The 25,056-nt window shown below is 39.4% G+C and overlaps 6 protein-coding genes across 9 annotated transcripts; 1 reads left to right on the top strand and 5 right to left on the bottom strand.

The window, feature by feature from the left end:
- Positions 1 to 589: 589 nt before the first annotated feature.
- Positions 590 to 3,255, top strand: LOC149650720 (STAM-binding protein-like A). 2 transcript variants are annotated; one of them, XR_016370942.1, is made up of 8 exons: positions 590 to 692; positions 943 to 1,190; positions 1,258 to 1,755; positions 1,817 to 2,012; positions 2,073 to 2,210; positions 2,281 to 2,393; positions 2,667 to 2,798; positions 2,862 to 3,255. XR_016370942.1 is itself a non-coding variant. In XM_089847336.1 (8 exons), the coding sequence occupies exons 2-8, from the start codon at positions 967 to 969 to the stop codon at positions 2,925 to 2,927; spliced, it is 1,338 nt and encodes a 445-aa protein (XP_089703462.1). In that variant the 5' UTR covers positions 590 to 692; positions 943 to 966; the 3' UTR covers positions 2,928 to 3,255. The 2 variants fall into 2 exon arrangements, 1 of the variants encoding a protein (XP_089703462.1); XM_089847336.1 differs by having other exon boundaries at positions 2,696 to 2,798.
- Positions 3,256 to 3,817: 562 nt separating this feature from the next.
- On the bottom strand, positions 3,818 to 6,722 carry LOC149650719 (nuclear receptor coactivator 4-like). Its single transcript, XM_089847334.1, has 5 exons — positions 6,484 to 6,722; positions 6,204 to 6,354; positions 5,200 to 5,420; positions 4,737 to 5,130; positions 3,818 to 4,673 (listed from the first exon to the last, which is right to left on the bottom strand). The coding sequence occupies exons 2-5, from the start codon at positions 6,330 to 6,332 to the stop codon at positions 3,927 to 3,929; spliced, it is 1,491 nt and encodes a 496-aa protein (XP_089703460.1). The 5' UTR covers positions 6,333 to 6,354; positions 6,484 to 6,722; the 3' UTR covers positions 3,818 to 3,926.
- A 1,393-nt stretch (positions 6,723 to 8,115) lies between these two features.
- Positions 8,116 to 14,187, bottom strand: LOC149650718 (heterogeneous nuclear ribonucleoprotein A/B-like). Of its 2 annotated transcripts, none has more exons than XM_089847337.1 (7): positions 13,747 to 14,187; positions 10,624 to 10,664; positions 10,122 to 10,249; positions 9,905 to 10,057; positions 9,640 to 9,820; positions 9,043 to 9,246; positions 8,116 to 8,421 (listed from the first exon to the last, which is right to left on the bottom strand). In XM_089847337.1, exons 1-7 carry the CDS (start codon positions 13,977 to 13,979, stop codon positions 8,336 to 8,338), a joined length of 1,026 nt encoding a protein of 341 aa, XP_089703463.1. In that variant the 5' UTR covers positions 13,980 to 14,187; the 3' UTR covers positions 8,116 to 8,335. The 2 variants fall into 2 exon arrangements, with proteins under 2 accessions (XP_089703463.1, XP_089703464.1); XM_089847338.1 differs by having other exon boundaries at positions 10,624 to 10,660; positions 13,770 to 14,185.
- A 146-nt stretch (positions 14,188 to 14,333) lies between these two features.
- On the bottom strand, positions 14,334 to 16,612 carry LOC149650717 (uncharacterized). The gene is made up of 2 exons (XM_089847073.1): positions 15,196 to 16,612; positions 14,334 to 15,125 (listed from the first exon to the last, which is right to left on the bottom strand). The coding sequence occupies exons 1-2, from the start codon at positions 16,604 to 16,606 to the stop codon at positions 14,683 to 14,685; spliced, it is 1,854 nt and encodes a 617-aa protein (XP_089703199.1). The 5' UTR covers positions 16,607 to 16,612; the 3' UTR covers positions 14,334 to 14,682.
- Positions 16,613 to 18,850: 2,238 nt separating this feature from the next.
- LOC149650716 (AN1-type zinc finger protein 4-like) lies at positions 18,851 to 22,175 on the bottom strand. Of its 2 annotated transcripts, XM_089847329.1 has the most exons (9): positions 21,396 to 22,175; positions 21,204 to 21,327; positions 20,786 to 20,929; positions 20,554 to 20,725; positions 20,358 to 20,484; positions 19,556 to 20,300; positions 19,373 to 19,431; positions 19,167 to 19,297; positions 18,851 to 19,103 (listed from the first exon to the last, which is right to left on the bottom strand). In XM_089847329.1, exons 2-9 carry the CDS (start codon positions 21,319 to 21,321, stop codon positions 18,968 to 18,970), a joined length of 1,632 nt encoding a protein of 543 aa, XP_089703455.1. In that variant the 5' UTR covers positions 21,322 to 21,327; positions 21,396 to 22,175; the 3' UTR covers positions 18,851 to 18,967. The 2 variants fall into 2 exon arrangements, with proteins under 2 accessions (XP_089703455.1, XP_089703454.1); XM_089847328.1 differs by having other exon boundaries at positions 21,204 to 22,175.
- A 121-nt stretch (positions 22,176 to 22,296) lies between these two features.
- Positions 22,297 to 25,051, bottom strand: Nurf-38 (Inorganic pyrophosphatase Nurf-38). The gene is made up of 9 exons (XM_089847332.1): positions 24,476 to 25,051; positions 24,299 to 24,414; positions 24,113 to 24,232; positions 23,962 to 24,048; positions 23,770 to 23,896; positions 23,585 to 23,712; positions 22,777 to 22,862; positions 22,603 to 22,712; positions 22,297 to 22,515 (listed from the first exon to the last, which is right to left on the bottom strand). Exons 1-9 carry the CDS (start codon positions 24,717 to 24,719, stop codon positions 22,484 to 22,486), a joined length of 1,050 nt encoding a protein of 349 aa, XP_089703458.1. The 5' UTR covers positions 24,720 to 25,051; the 3' UTR covers positions 22,297 to 22,483.
- Positions 25,052 to 25,056: the final 5 nt, after the last annotated feature.

The following is a 25,056-nucleotide window of genomic DNA, read 5'->3' as shown; positions in this document are numbered from 1 at the left end:
CTAAAACAATAAACATTATTTTAAAGCACGTGTTTTAATTTTTTATACGCGGAAGTATTAAGCTACTAGCGCCATCGCACGGTCATTAGTGACGACAGACTGTGGTACTGTGACGTTACGAGAGCGACGAGAGCGCAGTGTTGCCAATGTGTGGGAAATTTCCCACATCGCGGGAAATTTTGGTAAGGTTTTAGGCTCTGTGGGACAAAGGTAATTTTTTCCCAAAATCGGTCAAATGTGGGAATTTTTCTCTTTAAGTGTTAATAGTGCAGACTGTACAGTTAAAATTATTGCATTTTCGAAAATTTTGAAATAAATTCGGTGATTTTAAATTTGGCGCTGGAAAAAAGTAGCATATTTTGAGAATTTTAAAGCCTTAGCGTTTTGGCGCATTTGTACATATTGTCAAAGCCATGCGCAGTGATATTCCATATTAAACCTAATAGGAAAAAATAGTACAGATAAATAAGACAGTAACTTTTCTACCATATTTTAGCTGGGGGCGGGGCTAAAAAGGGGGTGTGGGAAATGTGGGAAATTTTTCAAATGGAAGTGGGAAAATCCACTTTCAAACATTGGCAACACTGCGAGAGCGTGTGAGTGTGTCTGTGTCAGACACCCAAAGCTTATATCGTTGATCATAACAATATCGATGTTTTTCGGCTAATTACCAGTCCATTTCTATCCCAATTGTAAGTAAACATGGAATATTTTAGTCGTATAATATATAAAAGTTATCAAAACTTGCTGGTACTTTGAATAAAACCTTGGAGACTTAAAAATACGGGTGTATTATTCAAAGACTCGGCTTTATATTGCTAAAAATTGCGTAATACGCACGGTCGGTAACTATGACAACCACTAGATAACAATTATATTTAAGTCACTCACATGATACGTAACCGAAAAATAAGTAAAGCTGGAATTTTAATTTAATTTAAGCCATTTAAAAGAGAAAAAAAAAAGATGCCGCATCCCAAGTACTTGGAGAATACCACCAACCCCGCGTCTTTGGAACCAAAGCAAAGACTTCAATACCTAACTGAATTTGGTAAAGCTGTTGAAATAGATGTTACAATCCCCCCAAAGAGATATTATAGGTCCGGAGTCGAAATGGTTAGAATGGCAAAAGTATACATGGAAGAAGTGCAACTAGAAAATGCCTTCATATTATTCCATAAATTTATTACGTACGTTTTACCGCATTACCACGCACTAAAGAGTATCTGTCTAACTAGCCGATGTTAAAATAAATAGGCTATTCCTCGAGAAGTTACCCAATCACCCTGAATATAGAAATTCCCCACCGGCGGAAAAGAAAGCTACTAATCAAAGATTGATGGAAGTCTTTCCACTTGCCGAAGAAATTAAAAAGAAGCTATTAAAACAATACGGAACCGAGCACGATGAATGGTTAACCCTTGTTGAAAAGCAAAGAAAGGAAGAGGAATTAAAAGAACAAGAGAAAGCCGCGAAAGAAAAAGAATTGCAATATTTGCAAGAAAGGCAAATTAGCGGAGAGGATTTACAGAAAGAGATCGGGAAACTTCAAAATGATTTGTGGAATATGCTTCCTAAGGCGGCTGATAATAGTCAAATAAATTACATTAGTAATAAATTGGATGGTACGCATCTTCCCGCGGAAGAATTGTACCCGACTGATTATTTGGAAAAGGAGGGTCAAACAAATAATATTCCACAACCGAGCGTGCCTCCCAGAAGTTCAAAGCCTTTAACAATTAAAGCTTCGGAAATGTAATGATGTACCACCGTTATATATACTTATTTAAAATAATTTCGATAATATATATAAAAGGTTGACGTTGCCTCTACCTCAAGTTGACCGTTCGACAAAACCAAACTCTCTTTTGAGCCCTAGTCAGTTTCCTGACGAATCAAAGTTATTAAGAGAAGTTACGGTGCCTCAAATGCTTATGTCCAGATTTCTGATACTGGCTCAAAGTAACACTACTAAGAATATCGAAACTTGCGGAATTTTAGCTGGAAAACTTGTAATTCCACACACCTTTAAACTATACGCGAAACATTCTAATTCTAAATTATATTTCTAGGCCCAAAACAAATTTAGAGTGACACATTTGTTAATACCAAAACAAACGGGAACATCCGATTCCTGTTCCACAGACAATGAAGAAGAATTATTCACTTATCAAGATCAGAATGACCTTATAACCTTAGGATGGATACACGTGTGTTCTTAAAACCTACATAAACCCTAATAAAACATTTCCAAAATGGTCTATTATTTTTTATTCGTAGACACATCCTTCGCAAACTGCTTTCATGTCGAGTGTTGATTTGCACACGCATTGTTCTTATCAACTAATGATGCCAGAAGCGATAGCTATAGTTTGTGCACCGAAATATCAAGAGTATGTTCGGTTTCGTTGCTTAATTTAATTAGCCTTATTCCTGATCAGCGCCACCTACCCATAGCGGCGACTTTGAGAACTACTGTAAGCGGCAAGCCAATCAGATGTCGCTAAAATCTGGTGACCTCATTTTTGGTAAGACCCCGAGAGTGCCAGTTAGTGACGTCACCAGATTTTAGCGACATCTGATTGGCTTGCCGATTACAGTAGTTCTCAAAGTCGCCGCTATGGTTAGGTGGCGCTGATCAGGAATAAGACTGCTAATTCGAATAGATTTAGTGAAATATGTTTAACGAATGCAGAACTGGCATCTATTCGCTAACTTACGGATACGGAGTAAACTTTATCAGCAGTTGCAGGGAACCCGGGTTTCACCCGCACCCTAAAGAGCCTCCATTATACGAGGTAAAGTATTATCCAAAGAACTAAAACTAATTATAATTAAGTACCTACTAATTAATTTTTTAGACTTCGAGTCACGTTGTGATTGAAACGGATTCACCCGTTCAAGTTGTAGATTTAAGATACAAGTGATTATTGTATTAAATTCTAAATTAAATAGGATGAAAGAAATTTTTCTCAATATACTACGTCGCCTTAAATTTAAAATTCGGTTAATTCCGCATTTCCGCTTACGAAAAAAAAATGCAAAATTGTAAATATAAATTAAATTTCTATAGTTGAAATTAAAAACGCAGCGATGTACTTTAAGCATTAAAAGAAATTATCATTCTTTGGATAGTACTAATATATATATATATATATTTTTTACGAGCTTGTTGCGAGAGTTCCGTTTTTCAAAACGATTTTTATGTACGTATGTTTAATTTATTAATAAAATTCAAATGAGTTTTGGAAATAATTCGTTAAGTTAATTTTACCGCCGCCATGATGGTGGTGCGGCCATTTTGAATGCAACTAATTCGTAGTATAACACAATCATAATATTAATATTGCAACTTACCTTTATCAATTAGCCTTATTCCTGATCAGCGCCACCTACCCATAGCGGCGACTTTGAGAACTACTGTAAGCGGCAAGCCAATTAGATGTCGCTAAAATTTGGTGACGTCACTGACGGGCACTCTCGGGTCTTACCAAAAATGACGTCACCAGATTTTAGCGACATCTGATTGGCTTGCCGCTTACAGTAGTTCTCAAAGTCACCGCTATGGGTAGATGGCGCTGATCAGGAATAAGGCTAATTAGGTCCCGCGGAAGTGCTAGCTGTGTTCATTAAATCGGCATGTTAAGATAAAACCGACAATGTTTTACATTAAATTCGCGGTACAAAACACAAACACAAATCTCACCCCCTTGATACAGACATGAAAATGGCGGGAAGCGGGACGGTAACGCTTCCATTTTAGTGGTTGACAAATATGACGTCACAGTAGCAGATTTTAAAAATTGATACAGCAAGATTTAAATGAATTTATTTTTTAATATTTCATGTCAAAATTCAAAATTACAGTCATAAGCGTATTAAATTACAGAATATATTAAACAGTGGCATTAATATTTCTATCCTTTTTAACCGGATCGATCTTGAGTAGCATTACCGTTGCAACTCTTTAAAAGCCAAGCTTCGGAGTTAATAGGTTTTACGAATGCGTCAAATGTAGCTTTAATATATTGGTTTTTAATAGAATAAGTGTTATTCTCTCGCTCCTTGTTCTCCGAAAGCCACAAATCTTTCTTTTGATTATTCAAACAGATCTCTTTTATTTTGTCAGCTTTCTCCGATGATTCTTTCAAATTATTACGAGTGGAATCTTTCAGCCATACTGAATTATCATCAACATCGAACATTTTAGGGAATTTGAATTTTCCAAAGGATTCTTTAACATAATGCTTTTCTTTAAGTAGCCATTCTTCAACTTCATTCTCGCTCGAATTTTTAGATTTGTAAATTGAAGCCAACCATTTTTGATCGGCAACCGCTTGTTCCTCTAAACTGTTAAGCCATTGTTTAGAAATGCTGTTTTTAATGGCGGTATTGATACAATCTTGCTGTTGCAACGTATCCCGAATTTCCATATCAATCAGACGTTTCTTCAAATTAGTGACGAGACAACTGTTTCCGCATACGCACGTATCGTACGAACAACACTTTTCCATAGAATTAGATTTGCAAATGGAAGCTATCGGTGGGATTGGTAGATAAATTTCTTCCGTTTTCTTAGTTGCGTGTGAAAAGACGGTATTTGGAATGCACGACAACGAATCGAGGTTTTCAATCTCGATGTTGGGAACAGTTTGGCAGTTACACGTTGATCCCTGTAACATATAGTGTAAATTACGAACACGCGACATCAATGGGTGGTCAAAATAAATACTTACGTTATTATTAGTTTGCAACCACTCCTGATTTTCCGGAAGTTCAGAATGGGATAGCATTTCAATTGATTCAGAAACCTCCGAGGTTTGACTACAAGAACTATTTAACTCCAAGTCCTCAATTTTCTGAATGTCCGAGGCGATACTGGGCAACCAATCTTCCAACTTCCCATTAATTTTTGTAAATGAAACTTTAATTTTGGTTTGGTTTTCTTCTTGAAGAGTTTTGTGCAAAACGTGATGGTCACCGTCGCCATATTCTTCTTCTTCCGGTAACAGAAAGACTTTCGACGGTGTTCCCTTAGCTTCCAAAGAACCAAACGCTTGGATAGCTAGCGATAAATCATTATCATCTAACTGATAATGAATCAGACAAGGGGAAACAGTTTCAAGGTCCCTATATAAAAAAAGTGACGTTGCATTGTGTAAAAATTACAGATGGTTAAATTTATTTCGATCAATTTACTCTTCATTAAGGGTTGGTATTCTATAAACTTTGCTGCCTAATTCAGCCCATTGGCTGGCTGCCTTGAAACTTCCGAGAGTTTGATATAAGCGAGAAAGATGCATTTGAAGAATCGCACTCTGATGACCAATCAAGGCATCAACTTGACGTAAAAGTTGCATCTCTCTCTGACGCATTTGCTCAATCTTCAAGGCTATGCTTTTTTGAACTTCCATTTTGACCTGAAATTATGACAATTGAAAGAAGTTCAACTTCAAAGACTCTCTCTCGAGGAAATTCTTATCAAAAAAAGGATTTCACTTAACAAAAAATACTTCAAGATTTTCGATAAGAAAATCCATTGTTAAAAACAATTGATCTACTCATATGTTAAACAATAAGATTTGAACCCACCACTTCAGAAAAACAATATTGTACTTTATTAGCGAAAGAGTAACTTTTACGCAACATTTAATCCCCCCCCCCCGGGTCCCGAACGGTTTTTCATATGGTACATGCATTTATAAAGGATGAGCGTGAGCGTGATTTGTTTTCACGCTATAGGATAGACAACTCCCTATCTCCGACGGCAATTATTATTCGATATAGACCTATACTGTTCTAGTTTCGGTTGTCAGCAAGCGCATTGCTAGGTCTCTATGAAAAGTAGCTTTGTGCGTGATGACAAGTGACGAAAGAAATACTGATTTTCTGGATCTAAAATCTCGAGATTTAAATCCTGAAAGTGAGAATTTCTTATGTCTATTGTCAAGGCTAGGTTACATAGAGACCTAGCTTTGCGCTTGCCGACGGACAACCGAAGAGTATATATCGAATAATAATTTGCCGTCGGATATAGGGAGTTGCCTATCCTATAGCGTGAAAACAAATTTCCTCACGCGCATATTATATTTATCCATGGTACAACAAGGGGTACACAATTATTAAGAAGAATAATTTAATGCCAACAGGGCAAAAAAACTAGCAAATTAAGTGACTGTTACAAAATTTATATCAAAACTTACATTTCCGCAATTTTCTTCTAAATCCTTTCTGAGTTTGGAAACATTTTGAATTGCTGCTTCAATTCGTTCACGCTTTTCTTTCAGTTTTAATTGATATTTTTCATTAGCAGCGCCTTTATACTGATCCATTTTAATACCGTTAAATGCGAAGCTAATAAATAATAATAAAAAAAAACTGAAAATAAGTTTAAATTTTAATCTAACCCAGTTACTGTTCCAGTAACCCCTTAAAAAGTTGCGAGACAAAGTTTACATAACGCGTAGTTAATTTTATAATTACCTTATTATTCGGCAGAACTTTCTTGTAATTCAAAATTCACGAATCTTTATAAGTATTGTTTTATCTTGACGGGTGGTTTATTGCATTTTGACAATAATGAAGCCCGAACTTAGATTTTTATGCAGAAACTGAAAAGATAAGACGTCGAACAACCTACGTACGTACCACTTTTCAAATCGGCACGTTTCCCGAAATTCCCGGTTCTCAGGCTCAGCACGCCACAGATAAAGGAACTACTACTCTACGCTCTCCAGATTGGAAACCCCCATTACGACCTTTAAAGTCCGCACGTAGACTATTTTGATTTTCCCGGAAATTGCAAGAGCTGAACATAAGCTAATTAACATATTTCCCAAATTCCCTTCAGAACGTTTTTTATGAATTTTAAATATGCCCTGCTCCGTTTTAGTTCAATTTATCATTAATAAAACCTTTATTTTAGTATACTGCAATAATGTCGCGAAATTAGAGAATTAAAGGCCCGTGGGAATATGGTTTATAATTTTGCAAGCATTAATACGTAACTTAAGTTGTCCATTCTCCCCACCAGATTTTATTGATTTTTGGCTTGAAATTACCGTTAAAAAATCGCCTGCTCCGTCTGGTGTTCTTTCTTGGCGCCAGGGAGAATACCCCAATGGCGGAGGTCTCGCCCCTGCGTGTTGGTTTCTCTGTTTCTAATTTCCGAATTTGTCTTATATTTGTAAATCCTCTACATTATTTGATGAAATTAAAACGCATTGGCTTATAACCTATACTCTGAACCCGACCTTTGAGGCTAACACATAATTTTACGCGAATCTTTGTCAAGTCGCCAGTTCCTTTAATAGTTTATAGGGACAACGCAGTTTAACCCATTTATTTCCAGCGACTGTATCTTTGCCTATGGTATATTTTTGTACAGTTGCTTTATTACATAGTAGCCCGCTGAAGGTTTATTGAGTTTAAGTTGGAAAAATAAGCGATGTTGGTTGACTAAGGGGGAGGAGCTTACCTTACACGTGGCGACACCTAGTGGGGAATCCACAATTGTTTTAAATGACGCTTCTTTAACACACACCAGCCCACTTAAGATTAATTCATGATATGTTTCATTGCACTATTATACTACTTTCTATTACTCCCTTCCCATCATGCACCAGCCAAGATCATGGAAGACCCCCAAATGTTAAATATTAGAAAGTGAATAAAGAAGTTTATAATAACTATTTAAGCAAATTTTAATAATAGTTAGTTAATAGGCCTGTAATAGAAAAATAAGCCTATTTCTGAAGGCAGTCGGGTCGATTGTTCCGAAACGCTAGGGATTAGTTAACGGCAAGACCTACCACAGCACACCTTTGTTAGAACGGTTGATAAAAAGCAATTAGAACCAACAAAACCAAACTAATATGGAGATTCGGGAGAGGAGGGGGGCTCTAGTCGCTTCTGGCGGCGAGTATTCTTGTTCCTTAAGCTTAATAAAAGACTAAGGTCCCCTTCCCGGATTGTTTCAAGCCTAAAATGAGCTAAGTCTGTCGTATCATGTAAATGCATTCGTCTTGACTTATACCAGTGCGTAAAGTTAATTAAAAGTAATCTATCGAGAGTTTTTTTTTTTAAAGGTATGTTACAAAAAAAACCACCGTCAAATGGTGATGGTAAAAATATTTTATTACGGAAAACATCTCCCGTTGCACTATATACAATGAATAAAAAATGAATTAACCTTTGAAACACCCAATCAAGACAAAGGTGTAACAAAAATGGTGGCGAAGACGAGAAGCATTCACATGATAACACAAAAACCATTTTTCGGGGATGGGTCACGGAGAGAGTGCGAACAACTCCGCCAACCGCGTGTTCAGGGTTTTCAACGACTGTACGGATGGTAGCCGTGACTTCCCCCTCCGCCTCCACCACCTCGCCTGGACTTTCCGTAACCACTCTGTTGTTGACCTGTTGAACGTCAACCAATTACTCCGTATTTTAATGGCTTTTCTTTTACGTTAATTAATTATTAACCAATATCGTTTCCTTGATCACCTTCAATCGACCCTTACATATCCCAATACGACACTAGCGCAAATTGGCCGCCAGAATATTCGGAGAAAAACCAAATAACGAAAAAAAAAAAAAAAAATATATATAACAGAATAAAAAAAGAAACGTGTGAACAAAAAAATATTCAATTTATAAAAAAAATTGTTGAGAGCTTCTTCATTTGTTCAAAAATACAAGCACAATCCAAGAGAAAAAAAAAAAAGGCGGTATCCAACTATTCAGACTAGATAAAATTAGTTTGCGTTTTTTGTTTTATGTTTTTTTTTTTTTTTTAAAAAAGCTTGCATTTAGTTTTTCACTTTTTTTCCCAAACTATTTACAACTGTACAAGTAAAAAAACTGAGTACGAGGAACCTACCGAGTTCGCGATGATAGCAAAATAACCTGAATAATTGGACACCACTCACATATCTAGTATCAATAAGGAACATAAGGGTACCACCGAATAAAAGATAAGGTAACTTTTCGTGATTTTCAGTGATCAAGGTTTTTTCCTCCTATTCAACCTGTTACTACCGTTATTATCATAGCCACCCTGGCCGTAGTTTCCCCAGCCACTGTAATCGTAACTGCCGTAACCACCGCCGTACCCTCCTCCGTAACCGCTATAGTCGTAATTTCCGTAACCCTGATTGTATCCTCCGTAGCCTTGATTGTAACCGCCATATCCTTGATTGTAACCTCCGTATCCTTGACCCCAGCTTTGACCACCGTATCCCCCTACAAACGGAAAAAGAACCCGTTATAAAACTACTCCCAAGCAGCAGCAGAGACAAACTCCAAGATCGTCCAATTAGCGGTCTTATTCCTGATCAGCGCCACCTACCCATAGCGGCGACTTTGAGAACTACTGTAAGCGGCAAGCCAATCAGATGTCGCTAAAATCTGGTGACGTCACTGACTGGCACTCTCGGGTCTTACCAAAAATGACGTCACCAGATTTTAGCGACATCTGATTGGCTTGCCGCTTACAGTAGTTCTCAAAGTCGCCGCTATGGGTAGATGGCGCTGATCAGGAATAAGGCTAATTGGCAAAGCGTTATCTCCAACAACAAAATTTTGACTGAAACGATCTTGGGTTCCCTGACTGCCAGAAAAGGCTGAAAAAACCACCGCGTGCGGATCTTGCGTCGGGCTTAGGCGCCGCCTTCTTAATATCGCAATCCTTGCTTCCAATTTTTTGTTTGGGTTGCTTGCAAACTTCATCTACCGCTTCTTCAGTCTCAAACGTAATAAAGCAAAATTGTCTACGTTGATTCTTCATTTTATCAAAAGGAAGCTCTATACTCTCAACCTAATTATTATGGAAAGTAATCTAAGCGTTAAACGCGCGAAAGAAAAGGGTATAAGTTGAAAAGTTACGGGAACCCAAGCTTACCTTCCCATATTTTTCAAAGTAAGCCTTAATATCAGATTCGGGAATGTCAGGTTCCAAACCGCCAACAAAGATTTTTTTAATGCCTGGTCGGGCTTTGGCGCGTTTTGGGTCAACTTGTTTACCCTTAACTGTATGAGGTCCGTCCTTAAGAACCTGAGAAGAAGATTGAGAGTGATTAAAACCCGGTAAACTTAATATTACCCCTCTTGTAACTTACAGCTTCGACACCTTCCTGAGATGCGAAAGTAACGAAACCAAATCCCCTAGATTTTCTCGTAGTAGGATCCGTTTTTATATTTACATCTACAATTTCTCCAAATTTTGAAAAGTATTCTTTCAAATCACCTAAAAGCGGTGGCGCAAAATTTAAATGAGAATCAAAAAAGATTCACGCAAAAAATTGTGTTCGTTAAGGCAGGGTTCGTACGAAATTTTTACATTGAAAATCCCTGACGTTTCCAGGTTATCCCTGACCAAATTTTCGCAATATCCCTGACCATTTTAAGGTATTTACCAGAGCCTCCTTCATCACACCTGGCTCCTATTTAGCATTGCTCGAAGCATGGTTTGACATACCAAACAAAATCCCTGACATATCCCTGACTTTTTAGGAAAATGTTTTAAATCCCTGACTTTTTCCCCTATTTTCCATATCCCTGACTTATCCAGGATATCCAGGTTCCGTACGAACCCTGTAAGGGTATCTAGCGAACACTTACTAGCTTCGGTTTCCCAGCTAATTCCACCAACAAACAGCTTCCTAAAAAAACAGAAGGAAAAACTACGTTAGTAATTTGCAAATTAATGTTTTTTTATCACTCTATATAAAAATGAGAATATTAGAACTTTAGTTGACCACTGGAATTTAAAATTTTAAACCGTATTGTGTAAGAGGTCTGAAAAAACTTTGTAAAGATAAAATTACTCGTCCCCTTAAAATTAAATTTAAAGTTTACGCCCAGTAAATAGAAACCAAGTCGAATAAATGTTAAATACGGGAGCCGGGGATGGTCGCGAAACTACGAGTCTTCAATACACTTAAATCAATTAAGGGATATAAAAATGTACAATTAAGATAATTGATTTTTTTTTTTCGTCAGAAAATTTTAAAACATTAATTTTACAACGCACTTTTACTTTTTCAATATATTAATTTTTTTCTTTCCATAGTTTTTACAAAATTTAATTTTACAATTTAATTTAATTACTTAATTTATTTCAAAATACAAGTTACAGTTACTGAATTTCATGAAAACAATTACAAGGAATTTGTTTTGTTAAAGTAAGATGGACCTGTCCTTGCTCGGAAAAAATGTTTTGTCTTTTTAGCTCCCGCTATTTTTTTTTAAAATTATGTGTGCTTCACAATTATGTGCTCTACATCAACTTTTTCCCCAGTACGGTAGTTGATCATACATCATACCTGCCAACGTGTGATCAGCAAACGTATCCACATCAGCCGCAAACGTACGTCTGAAGCACAGCAGCGAAGCGAGAATTTTCACCGTGTGTGTGTGATGTGTGTCCATGGAAATTCATCGCAGACTCCACATTCTTCAAATTTTGGATGATGGATGATAGTTTGTATTAACTACTTGTTTGTTTGAGGATTTATAAAATTATCTCTAACGCTAAAACGACAACCGTGGGATGACAAATAATTTCCGTTTTTATTTTAAACGAAATTAAAAGAAATTTCTGGCCCTAGATCGTGTTGTTCTTTAAACAGAATACTTCTAATTTTAATTATTAAATTTTGGATATCAAAGCTTTTGTTTTTAAAAAAAAAAACGATCCAAAAATTTACAAAAACGGTAAGTGCATAAAGCAACGAATTGGAGACAAATTTTAAAATAAGAGATTCCACTTTAAAAGCCAAAATGGATGATATTATATTATATTTAAGTGTGTATCTAGACTCGGACGATATCTAATTTTATAGGTAGACTGAAAAGATCTAGAAAAAGATCTGCGGATTATTAACGATCAGAAGCTTAACTCCTGCAAGGTTTTGGGAAAAATTGAAAATTCATTATTATTCATATCATTATGAAAATTCATGCACTGAAACGTCTCTTTTTGACCCCTAATTATAGCCATTACATCAGCTTATACCCCAAGATGGCAGCTACATTTCTTCTATTACATATATATAGAGCTATCTCAGTTACGACGTCAATGCTCAGTAAAACGTCATGGGCTTAGATTTAGCAATGGACGGCCATGTTTAACACAACTTATGTTCTATAGAGAGATTTCAGTTGGCCGCGTAGTACGTCACCCCCTCCTAAGTCCTACCACGGTTTTTGCAGCCATATTGGTGGCTTTCAGCTTTCCTAATGTAATGAACCCACCAATATGGTGGTGTAAATTATCTCACTTATCTTAGCTCCTCCCCCAAACAAAAGCTCTCTATATAGGCAGCTTTCGGTTGGGGGAGGGGCTAAGATTTGTGAGATAATTTACACCACCATATTGGTGGGTTGAATACAGAATGAAAGCTGATACCCACCAATATGGCTGCCAGAACCTTGGCAAGACTTAGGAGGGTGTGACGTACTAATCAGCCAACTGAAAGCTCTCTATAGACTGGTACTGAGAAGGGAGGAGCTACAGTGACGTCAATATTGGTATAGTCTAAATTGTATAGCCTGACTTATGACAATATGGCCGCCAAAACCCAGGTAAGAGATAGGAGGGTGTGACGTCACGAGAAAGTTCGCGGTAGCAGATAGCATTGGTGACGTCACACTAAGGCTTCTGAGAGAGCTCTATTAAAAGGACAAGCCACTCCCATAACCAACTTTAAAACAATTCAACTCCAAACTAAACTTAGAATAGTTAATTTTACAGAAAATTGCTTTTACCCTGCGTTTACCCATTTATTATTTTTTTAAAGCACTTTTAAAAACAACAACGTGAATTTGTCAATTTGTTTCAAAACCATAAATACTCTGCAAAAAATGGCTACCACCCTAGACTATATCTTGCCATCACTATTTGTTGTGTGTCCCTTCACCAAAATAATTTTGAGGAGGAAAATAAAGCAAATGATGGGAAATGGACATTAAACCAAATCATGGAAGTGTTGCATGTGATGAGGATAAGAGTTAATTTTAAACAATGAGTTTTGGTGGAAGAACTCCATCCATAAACAAATTAATACAATTAATTCAAATTAATGCTTCATCAATTTGGTTAATCTTATAGTTATAAACCCGATTAAAAAAAATCCAGAAGACTGTAGCTACTATAATATGGAATTAGCCTGAAATGCGCAGAATCAGGGTTTTCATTTGATACATAATTTAACCCATTTAAAGGGTTTATCCACATTTGAATACAAAGTACTTAAAATTACCTTTTCCTACTAATTCTCTGATTGACGAATGTTCAGCGGTTCCAAACTAGCTAAATATTATATAACATTACCTCAATTCAATTGGCAGTAGGCGAAATTTAAAAAAAATGTCTATTTTGAATTTTAACGGAACGGAACGGAATTTAAGCCTTGGCAAATTTGGTATGCTCCGTGTCCGTGGGGATAATAAAATAGTTAAAGTCAAAAACTATTGACTATATAATGAAAATAAAAGGTAGTAATTCCAAAATATGTAAGTTATGGCCATTCAAAATCGATATATAGTTTGATGAGATCGGATTTTCATATACCGGCTTTCCGGCACCCTCAAGAAGAAAGGAACCGGCGCCATTGACTTTGACTTGCCTACCGCCAAACTACGAGCCCATTTTTATCTCAACCTACTATTTAAGCTTTCAACGGGGATACGAACTTAACAATCGGGAATGGGTTGTATAAAAATAATGAAATTTGTGATTACTGTCTGGATTTAGCGTCCAATACTTGCCTTTCTTCCTCCGATTCGCTTTTAAGAACGCCCGATTTGGAATCGCCATTTCCTTGACCGTTCTCGTTGGACGCTTCGCCGCCCCCGGCCTCGTCTTGCTGCTCGCCGTCTTGGGCGTAGCCTTCATCGCCGTACCCGTCGTTATATTCGTACTGTTGATCCTCACCGGTATAATCGCCTTCACCGTACTGCTGATCATCAGCCATAATTATCGAAATTTGTTAATAATAAAACTTCAACTTGAGTATTATAATGTCTCAAACCGCGTTAAACTCGCGTACGTCGTTTCGCACTAAGAATTAATTATTATCTCATATAAATTTCAATTCATTCGTTTTTCTCACACAAACTGTGAGATCGGCGCGAACGAACGCGTCAAAAGAAAATCTATGGCGGCCGCGGACTAGTCTCGCGAATCCCAACAAAGGCAGAAAAATCACGTGACTCGAGAGCGTAGCGGGGGAGGGAGGGGGGGGGAGAACACAGGGCTGCCAAATCTCTTCAATAATTTTCCCCTATAAAATTTCCCAGTATTATGTTCAGGTCTAACATCTTTTAGGCGCGATTTTTAAATGAAACCATACGAAGCGATATCATTGTAACACGAATATACTACAATGATTTTATGAGATACGTCATTTTAAGTTTAATAATGGTAATTCGGTAGGGAAATTGAAGATATAAGGTTACTTTTCGGTTGCACTGGTCCTGCTATAATTCGATTACCTTTAAAAGTCTAAATCGTACTAAAACAAAAGGGGATGTACTTTCTGAATTTTTTATAGGCCTAGCAATATTTAGTTAAATCGTGGCAAAAATAACCGAGGACCCAGGCTGGTAGTACTTTATTTTTGGAGAAACTTAATTTTTATAATTTTTCTCTTTTATAATTACATTTTTAGTATAATATTATCCTTGGAGTCTTGTGCCTGATATTTGTCTGGTAACAGTTCTTCCACCTTGCATATTAGCAGAACTACCCCCTTGAACTAAACGCATACCACCCGCTGAACTTCCACCTTGGACAACTCTCATGCCACTGGATGGCATTTGACCGCTCTGTACAATTCTCATCCCTCCAGTTGGCATTCCTCCACTTTGGACCACTCTCATTCCGCCAGTGGACATTCCACCACCTTGGACCACTCTCATTCCGCCAGTGGACATTCCACCACCTTGGACCACTCTCATTCCGCCAGTGGACATTCCCCCACCTTGGACCACTCTCATTCCGCCAGTGGACATTCCACCACCACTTTGGACTACTCTCATTCCGCTTGAAGGTACTACTTGTTGAGTTTGAACATATCTAACACCGCTCGATGGTACCATAGACACGCGTTGACCACCTCCTAAATATTGAGTAAATAATTGTAAACACGGAAGGCTTCTAAAAAGTTGGGTAATATCGTTGTTCATTACCTTGCTGCATAACGACTGTTCTACTACCTCCAGACCCCACCTTAGCGGTTTCCAGTTTTCCTTTCAGGTTTTTCAAGAACTGGCCACCTTGGGCTCCACCACCTCCACCTCGAATCGTAGTGGAGCCACCGCCTGATCCCTGCACATTTCCAGCTCTTCGAATACCACCACCGCCGCCCCCTCCTCTAACCCCGCCACCACCACCTCCTCTTGATCCCGCTCCTCCCCCTCCCAACCGAACTTGGCCGCCACCACCCCTTGCGCCACCTCCTTTCACCCTTCCACCGCCAGTGGCACCCGCATTACCACCAACTCTACCATTCCCTCTTACATTTCCTCCCCCTTGCACGTTAGCTCCTCCATTTCCACCACCTTGAACGTTAGCGCCTCCATTTGGAAACCCACCTTGAACTCCTCCATTTGAATACCCGCCTTGAACTCCTCCATTTGGATACCCGCCTTGAACTCCTCCATTTGGATACCCGCCTTGAACTCCTCCATTTTGATACCCGCCTTGAACTCCTCCATTTTGATACCCGCCTTGAACTCCTCCATTTTGATACCCGCCTTGAACTCCCCCATTTTGATACCCGCCTTGAACTCCTCCATTTGGATACCCGCCTTGCACGACACCCCCACTTGGATATTGCATGTTAACTCCAGCAGGATATCCACCTTGCATTACCATTACTGGTTGCGCGTAACCTGGCTGCTGCATCAAGACAGTACCCGGTGGATAAACCGGCTGTTGCATAACTACAGTACCCTGAGGATAACCGCCTTGCTGCATCACTACAGTACCCGGTGGGTAGCCGCCTTGCTGCATCACTACAGTACCCGGTGGGTAGCCTTGCACGTTCATTGGATATTGACCACCTCCTCCCCCTACTCCACCATTTAATGCTGCACCACCCCCAGCCGAGCCGCCACTAAGTCCAGCACCTCCTCCCCCTGCTCCACCATTTAATGCTGCTCCACCCCCAGCCGAGCCACCACTAAGACCAGCACCTCCTCCCCCTACGCCACCATTTAATGCTGCACCACCCCCAGCCGAGCCGCCACTAAGTCCAGCACCTCCTCCCCCTGCTCCACCATTTAATGCTGCTCCACCCCCAGCCGAGCCACCACTAAGACCAGCACCTCCTCCCCCTACGCCACCATTTAATGCTGCACCACCCCCAGCCGAGCCACCACTAACTCCAGCACCTCCTCCCCCTACTCCACCATTTAAACCCCCGCTAGCATCCCCGCCATAACCCATTTTCGCAGCTAAATCAGCGGCACCGGCGGCCAAGTCAGCACCACCTGATCCACTAAGACCACCCGAGAGGTCTCCACTACCGCTAGGCAAACCACCAGAAAAACCTCCACTCCCGCTAGGCATACTTCCAGAAAGACTTCCGCTAGGCATACCTCCAGCGAGACTTCCACTTCCGCTGGGCAAACCGCCAGACATATCTGCACTTCCGCTAGGCATACCTCCAGCGAGGCTTCCACTTCCACTAGGCATACCTCCAGCGAGGCTTCCACTTCCACTAGGCATACCTCCAGCGAGATTTCCACTTCCGCTGGGCAAACCGCCAGACATATCTGCACTTCCGCTAGGCATACCTCCAGCAAGATTTCCACTTCCGCTGGGCAAACCGCCAGACATATCTGCACTTCCACTAGGTATACCTCCAGAAAAACTTCCGCTTGGCATACCTCCAGCGAGACTTCCACTTCCGCTGGGCAAACCGCCAGACATATCTGCACTTCCGCTAGGCATACCTCCAGCGAGACTTCCACTTCCGCTGGGCAAACCGCCAGACATATCTGCACTTCCGCTAGGCATACCTCCAGCAAGGCTTCCACTTCCACTAGGCATACCTCCAGCGAGGCTTCCACTTCCACTAGGCATACCTCCAGCGAGACTTCCACTTCCACTGGGCAAACCGCCAGACATATCTGCACTTCCGCTAGGCATACCTGCAGCGAGGCTTCCACTTCCACTAGGCATACCTCCAGCGAGACTTCCACTTCCGCTGGGCAAACCGCCAGACATATCTGCACTTCCGCTAGGCATACCTCCAGCGAGGCTTCCACTTCCACTAGGCATACCTCCAGCGAGACTTCCACTTCCGCTGGGCAAACCGCCAGACATATCTGCACTTCCGCTAGGCATACCTCCAGCGAGGCTTCCACTTCCACTAGGCATACCTCCAGCGAGACTTCCACTTCCGCTGGGCAAACCGCCAGACATATCTGCACTTCCGCTAGGCATACCTCCAGCGAGATTTCCACTTCCGCTGGGCAAACCGCCAGACATATCTGCACTTCCGCTGGGCATACCTCCAGCGAGATTTCCACTTCCGCTGGGCAAACCGCCAGACATATCTGCACTTCCGCTAGGCATACCTCCAGCGAGATTTCCACTTCCGCTGGGCAAACCGCCAGACATATCTGCACTTCCGCTAGGCATACCTCCAGCGAGGCTTCCACTTCCACTAGGCATACCTCCAGCTAGATTTCCACTTCCGCTGGGCAAACCGCCAGACATATCTGCACTTCCGCTAGGCATACCTCCAGCGAGATTTCCACTTCCGCTGGGCAAACCGCCAGACATATCTGCACTTCCGCTAGGCATACCTCCAGCGAGGCTTCCACTTCCACTAGGCATACCTCCAGCGAGACTTCCACTTCCGCTGGGCATACCGCCAGACATATCTGCACTTCCGCTGGGCAAACCGCCAGACATATCTGCACTTCCGCTGGGCAAACCGCCAGACATTTCTGCACTTCCGCTGGGCAAACCGCCAGACATATCTGCACTTCCGCTAGGCATACCTCCAGCGAGACTACCACTTCCGCTAGGCATACTTCCACTAGCGTCGCCTCCTATACTGCCACTTCCGCTACCACCGCTAAGACTCGCGCTTCCACCATCAGCACTTCCACTCAGCTGACTCTTACAATTAGTTATCAGAAACAGTATAATTAAAAGCCACATTGTGGCTCTGAACTTCCGAACTACCATGACAAATTTTTGTATTCCAATCCAGTTTCGCGATATAACAAACACGACTTACTCTCGGCGATAATAGATTTGCAAGGAGAGCGAAACAGCTTAGACAGAAACGTTTCTAACTAATACTTAATTAGATTATATATAGGATAATTTTAATTTTCGAGTATATAGTTGTAGTGGCGTCACGCGATCGCAAACCCCATTGTGTTTCGGGAATGGGAATTAAAGCAGCTAATCAAAGCTTACCATGATGAGCAAATACGTGTCCCTCGTGTCTTTTAAATATTAAAAAAAATTAATTACAGCTAGGCCTATATGAATAAATTACGACATCCTCTAGTCCAGTTCGATGCGCAGGAACGGGAAAGTAACATTTTTGGATTAGTAAAAGATATCATTATAACGTGTAAATATTTGTCGCGCACGAAAATATTTCGGAATCAGCGTTCTTAAATTTAATCTAAAATCATTAAGAGTGACGTTAACGTTCTTTTTTTCTGTGAACAGCTGCTCTGTAGGGGATGGGAATTTCGTCAATGTATGCCTACTGTACAAATCATTAATTTATTTATTCCGGGGCGTTAAAATAATTTTAATTTACCCGTAATTAAAAAGAAAATTCCCTATTCTTCGTAAATATCTGAAATATTATTCCTACGAATGTAAATTTATTTATTAGAATTTAACTTAGAAACTATAACAACAACTCAAAACACAGCGTGAAAAAGCTTTGTTTATGAAAATTTGCGTATAAAAATCAGAGTTTTATATCTTGGGTAACTTTGGTGCGGTTATCACAGGATTGCTGAGTTGAAGAAGTCTTCGACCTTCGCTCTTAAAATCGTGAGAGCAGTGGTGCACTTCTGGATAGCGATGAGTGGAACAGTAATTTTTCCCACACCTTAAAAGTAACGTAAAATTTTACCTACAAATCGCGTGAACAAGAAGAAGTTGAAGCCCATACCGGCAATTATAGCTAGTGGCAAGACCCGTTTTTTTATTGCACCAGGTACATCGTTTACCCTTCTTTTTTGCTTTGATCGGAGGAAGCTTTGAAGCCGAACCCACTCTTTCACCGTCTTCCAACTTAACGACCTATTAACGGTGATAAGCAATAGGCTTTAATAATTTCTACCCCGATCGGTGCATGGTAAACACTGGCATATTTACCACTTTTGAAACAGATTCCAAATTAGAATTTGTACTTCTTAGTTTTGAGCTTTTTAAGGCTTTAAACGGAAACAAAATGAAAAGAACAAACAAACAAACACAATTTAAGTATTTTTTTTAACTCCCAGTAATATCAAATGCAAACAGAAAAGAGAGAAAGTAAGGGGAACGAAAATAACTAACCTTTTAATCCCGCCGCCACAATAGCACCAGGACTCGGTCCTCTAACTAACTTTTGATTCCGGACCCCTACTTCTTGGACGGACTTCCCAATGATATGATTCTTGTAATGGTTGTACGGATGATTGTGGTTATGATGATGGTGATGATTGGTTCGCAACTGATGCGGAAGAACGATATTTTCCAAAGGAGGAGTCGTCTTTGGACGATTATCCATCCACTTATCCAGTTCCGCTAGATGCCGATGCGCCGTAACTGGTGTTCCAGCCATTGACGAAAATCTATACGAGTCTTTGATACGAATGGCTGTTAGGGCTTGACCCTTGCGACACGGTGGGGGATCCCCACTAACACACGCTGCCGGAGAATCACGTGGTATCACTTGCGGTGACGTCATGGATGCCCGTCTTCGTATTGTTCCGAATGACGCCTTGCGACCGCACGAGCAACCGTTACAACAGCAACAACAACAAGGAAAATGATTGGAAGCTTCACTCAAATGTTTCTTTCCCGAATTTGTTTCCCGACCATCGTTCAGAGCCGCGACCCTACTGGCGGAACTAATCGCCGGTAACCTTTCTACGGGCATGGGTGAATTCTTTTGGCTGGAGGTCCCAGGCAAATTTGGTCTTTTCATCTGGAGCATGGGTCCTTGAGATATCGGTGGCAAGAAACCACTGTCTTGCGGCGTTTCTCTATGGCTAAGAACAGAAGGACTAGGAGAGACTTTGACCTTCTTCTTTCGTGACTAAAGTTTGCACCCAAATTATTAGAGATTCAAAAAAGTTTAAAGCGGAACGAGTACCTTTTTGACTAATCCCATGCTTTTAAGACTTTTTTGTAACAAGGCCATTTTCTGCTGCATGATTTGATTCTCCAATTGACGACCAGCGCTGGGTTCCCGTTCCATTGATTCTTCATCTGAATCGCAGCTTTGCAGGGTAGAAATTAACATTAATCTCAGAACAGTTGGGTCAACCTTTCGGGGGGGGGGGGGCTACCTGGGACATCTCGATGGTGGGGCGCTTTCGTCTTCTTCAATGACGGTATACCAATGCACTTTGTCACCATCATGCAACAGTACCACCGTCAATGGACGGCCATCTAGCATATCTTGCCTTTCAGCGTCAAATATTTCGGCCATGGCATACGCTGGATTTTTACCTTCCAATGCTAAAATGTTCGTAGTTTATTACCCCTTGGTACACCTACATCAAGTTAGTCTATCAGTACCTCTCCGTGTATTTATGGGACCACCACGCATTCCCAAAACGAGTTTCAGGGTACATCCATCTTGAATGCAATAATCTTGCAAGGAAAACTCGTTGTCCAGTTCTTGGGACCGCCATATTAAGTGTTGTTGAGAGACAGGTATACCTATCATCAACAACCCATGAAGATCAACGACAGAATTGGACTTTAATTCGGTAATTTCTGCTACGTTTATGTACATCGTTTTCCTTGATTTCTAATTCTTTTCTTCCCCTCTACCTTTACCTAATCCACCCATTGTCCCGTGACGCGTCATTACGTCTACTCAAGTACCTAATCAGAAAGTTTTCTTACAACACCATGGGGAATTGCAGTCTCACAAACGAAAGTACTACGACATTCAGTAATGGGAAGATCAAGAAAAAATATTGTAGCGAACCTTCCAAATGTTGAATCTTGGCTTTTATAGACATTATGGTTTCCAAAGGCGATACTTGAAGCTCGAAGGCCGTTCCAGTAAGCGTCTCGATATACAATTCGAGTCTCTCGTCCGCCATGGATGACTGATATCATTACATACTCTGTATTTTAACCCGTCCTTACTCGAAATAAATTAAAATAATTAACCTACCCATTTGCTGTTATACTGGAATTCATATTAGTTCCGCCAATTCAAGAAAGATTAAATACACCGTCATTGTAATATAACTTCTTCAGAAGGTTGTTATCATTACCGCACATTCCTTGGCTGGTAAATACTGAGAGTTTCGCGGGAATGGGTACGATAAAGGGACTTTTGACGGACGGATTAAGCATGTACGTTTGGTTAGGCAAGCAACCAAGGTCGCTTACGGAAAAAAAATCAATAAGTAGCGTACGACTCATTGGAAAACTCAAACTTTGTTGCCATAGAAACAGAGCTCGTAGGTACTTCTCAACACAGAAGCAATCAAGAACTTTGACCAACGATAATAACCATTAAAATTTCTTTTTGTGCAAGTAAATAAGATATTGTCACGCGAGACCTTAAGGTTTGGTTTGGGCGGTTCTTGGTAGTATCATGGACATTAATTCTAATAGCGGACAGGCAAAGAAGTACTTTGTGTCAACCCTCTCCCCCGCTTTAAACAGTAATTAATTCTGGGTGACCTTGATATACCATTAAGTACTTCTCAAGAAAATTCCTTTAAACAACGCTTCGCTTTGTTTAAAATAAGTTTTGAGTTATCACGTGTACCAGAAAAATACATATACTAATTAGTAAATTAAATCCCTCCACTCACCCAACCCCACTCGCGTCAGTTCTGAATGACCTTGAAATACCAGAATAGTAATTTCCCGTTGTTCGCGAATACCGCCAGAGTTTTCCCATCCCATAGGATTATAAGATCAATTTTATTACTAGTCACTATAGATTATTGATTCCCCCCCCCCTATCTGGATCAAATATAGGCCTAGTAGTATTTTGGCCTACATTTATTTTATTTGTATTTTATTAGTATGTGGTATGGTATAAATAAATCAAGTTCATATATATATTTCAAGAACCATTTTTATAGTATGCAGTTATAATTAATAATATTAAATTATTACAAATTAATTACGTAACCATCACTAACTATAAAGTAAAAAAAAAAAAAACGAAAAATAAAAATAGACATTGTAATAATGTTTTTAATCCAGTATATTATGCTTTATTATTAATATTATTTTTGTAGATTATTTCAATGTGATATAATGCCATTTGTCCACTGAAAATGCGTTTAAAATTATTTGAATTAAATTAAAATATTTTGATTAAAAGATGCGTTTTGTTAAGCCTTTGCCAGTTTACTAACCAATTGTTTCAATGGTTCCTGCACCAGTTGCAGCTGGTACATTATCAACAATGGCTTGTAAACCATTTTGATCTTTTTTATCTGGAGATCCCTCAACACTCACGTTAGTTCTGAATGATTAACTATTAATTAGTTATATTAAAAACTAAATTTAATTTAATATATTTAACTAACAGATCCAGTTCCTTTTTGTCAACAGTGCCATTAATCAATTCTTTCCAGTGTTTATGAGTTTCCTCAATAACATTTTCGGCAAATTCCTGCGTTTATCAATACTAAATTATTATGTCTGTCTGTTAGTAACGCGGTCCAAAGTAAACATAAAAGAAAGGAGTATTAAAGAAGGGAGTGAGAATTTGAAATAAAGAGTAGAAACAAGGATTACTATGGATATTTCATAAAAAGGAAGATTAACTATGCAATGGGAATTGGGAAATAAACAAGTTAACTATAATTAGTCCCAGTTTTTCCCAGTAGATGGCGCTAAACTTAGAAAACCTTCCTCTAACTTAGTCCCATTTTTTCCCAGTAGATGGCGCTAAACTTAGAAAACCTCCCTCTACCTTAGTCCCATTTTTTCCCAGTAGATGGCGCTAAACTTAGAAAACCTCCCTCTAATTTAGTCCCATTTTTTCCCAGTAGATGGCGCTAAACTCAGAAAACCTCCCTGTAATTTAGTCCCAGTTTTTCCCAGTAGATGGCGCTAAACTTAGAAAACCTCCCTCTAACTTAGTCCCATTTTTTCGCAGTAGATGGCGCTAAACTTAAAAAACCTACATCTAATTTAGTCCCATTTTTTTCCAGTAGATGGCGCTAAACTCAGAAAACCTCCCTCTAATTTAGTCCCAGTTTTTCCCAGTAGATGGCGCTAAACTTAGAAAACCTCCCCCTAACTTTTATTCTATTTTTTTTAATTTCTACTCCAGGTCTTTTTCCTCTTTGGAAAAACAAGTTGAGCAAGCCTAAATATATAAAAACCAACCCTATTTTTAGCTTCTCCATCAAAAGCAAATTTGTTCTCTGGTTTTCCATCAGGAATTTTGTAAATACGGAACCATTCATTGGTTGCCTTCAGGAAACCAGGCATATGTTTCTCAACATCGTCAATATCTTAAATAATAAAGAAAATTTATTCAAATACATTTAATTAATAAAATTAAGGATTACCATTCAATTCATTAGCCAATGGATCATTAATATCAATTGCCAAAATTTTCCAATCAGTTTCCCCTTCATCAATAAGGGCCATTGTTCCTAATACTTTAACTTGTAGAATATCACCCCTTTTCGCTACCTATTATAATTAATTCTACATTAAATTTCCCCCAAAGGTAATTAATTCAACGTTATCTCAATTACCCTGTGTCCAATTTCACAAACATCAATTGGATCATTGTCACCCATACAACCAGTAGATTCATCAATGTAAGATGGATTCTCCCAAGTCTATTAAGGCCCAAAATGTACTGATATGTTTTAACACGAAGACATTAATCATTTAACAACATACTTGAGGAATGGCTCCGTAATTCCAAATGTAACCGTGGTGTGGGAACACATTATGAACGTAACGTAGTTTTCCCTTTTTAACATCTTGTTTAATTGGATTCAATGGCTCTTTTGTAGCAATCTACATATAATTATTTACCTAAGTATAAAAAAATTAATAATAATAATCATATATTTTGAAACTAACCTCCATTTTTGCATTTGTCCATCTCGGTACTTCGACAACCATATTGAATATTTTTTTGCTAGCATCAGCGAACATTGGAATATCATGGAATGGGGAAATTGGGCCATTAGCGTCCTCTAAATTATCAATTAATATATTTAATTCAATAATAAATATATAATATACACTTTTACTTACTGTAAAATAGACGGTAATCCAATGTGTTAGGGTTACCCTTTTCAACAATGGTATAAGAAGCCATTCCTAAATTATTTAGGCCTAAGTAGCTACTCTTATTTCGTTGGAAACGAGGATAGTTTAATATAGAACAAACTGAAACGGTCGTCCGAGAAAAAGCGATTAGAGAACGATAGTGATTACCCGACCGGTTACTAAGAAATATATTTCTAATATTAGGTAACACCACGTGTTTCAATCGCATTACCGCCAGGCACCACCGGCTTAAAAAAACTGGGTCTTACTCCCTCCGTCTCTGAACCGATTTTAATAGAAAAATATCGATTCAAGGTTTCGAATCAATTAATTGGAGGTCACAGCTACCGTAATTAAGTGATTGTACAAATGTTGTAATCAAAAAAGAAAACTACGCTCTAGTTTCACAGTCAGAAACTGGAAAAATTATTATAAAAAAACGTGCGTAAATTGCAGACAGCTTTTCGTACGCGCCTTTTTGGGCTAGACGGCGCTATAAGAGTATCAGTCTGCGTTTGCAACTTTGCGTAGTAAACACTTAACACTAAAATTCCAAGAATAAAATG

The sequence above is a fragment of the Phalangium opilio genome, unplaced genomic scaffold, assembly GCF_054372755.1.
Source record: "Phalangium opilio isolate 3A_F unplaced genomic scaffold, DU_Popi_V2 ptg000082l_1, whole genome shotgun sequence".
NCBI lineage: Eukaryota > Metazoa > Arthropoda > Arachnida > Opiliones > Phalangiidae > Phalangium > Phalangium opilio.
Note: the sequence above shows the minus strand (reverse complement) of the source record. Positions and strands in the feature narration are given on the sequence as shown.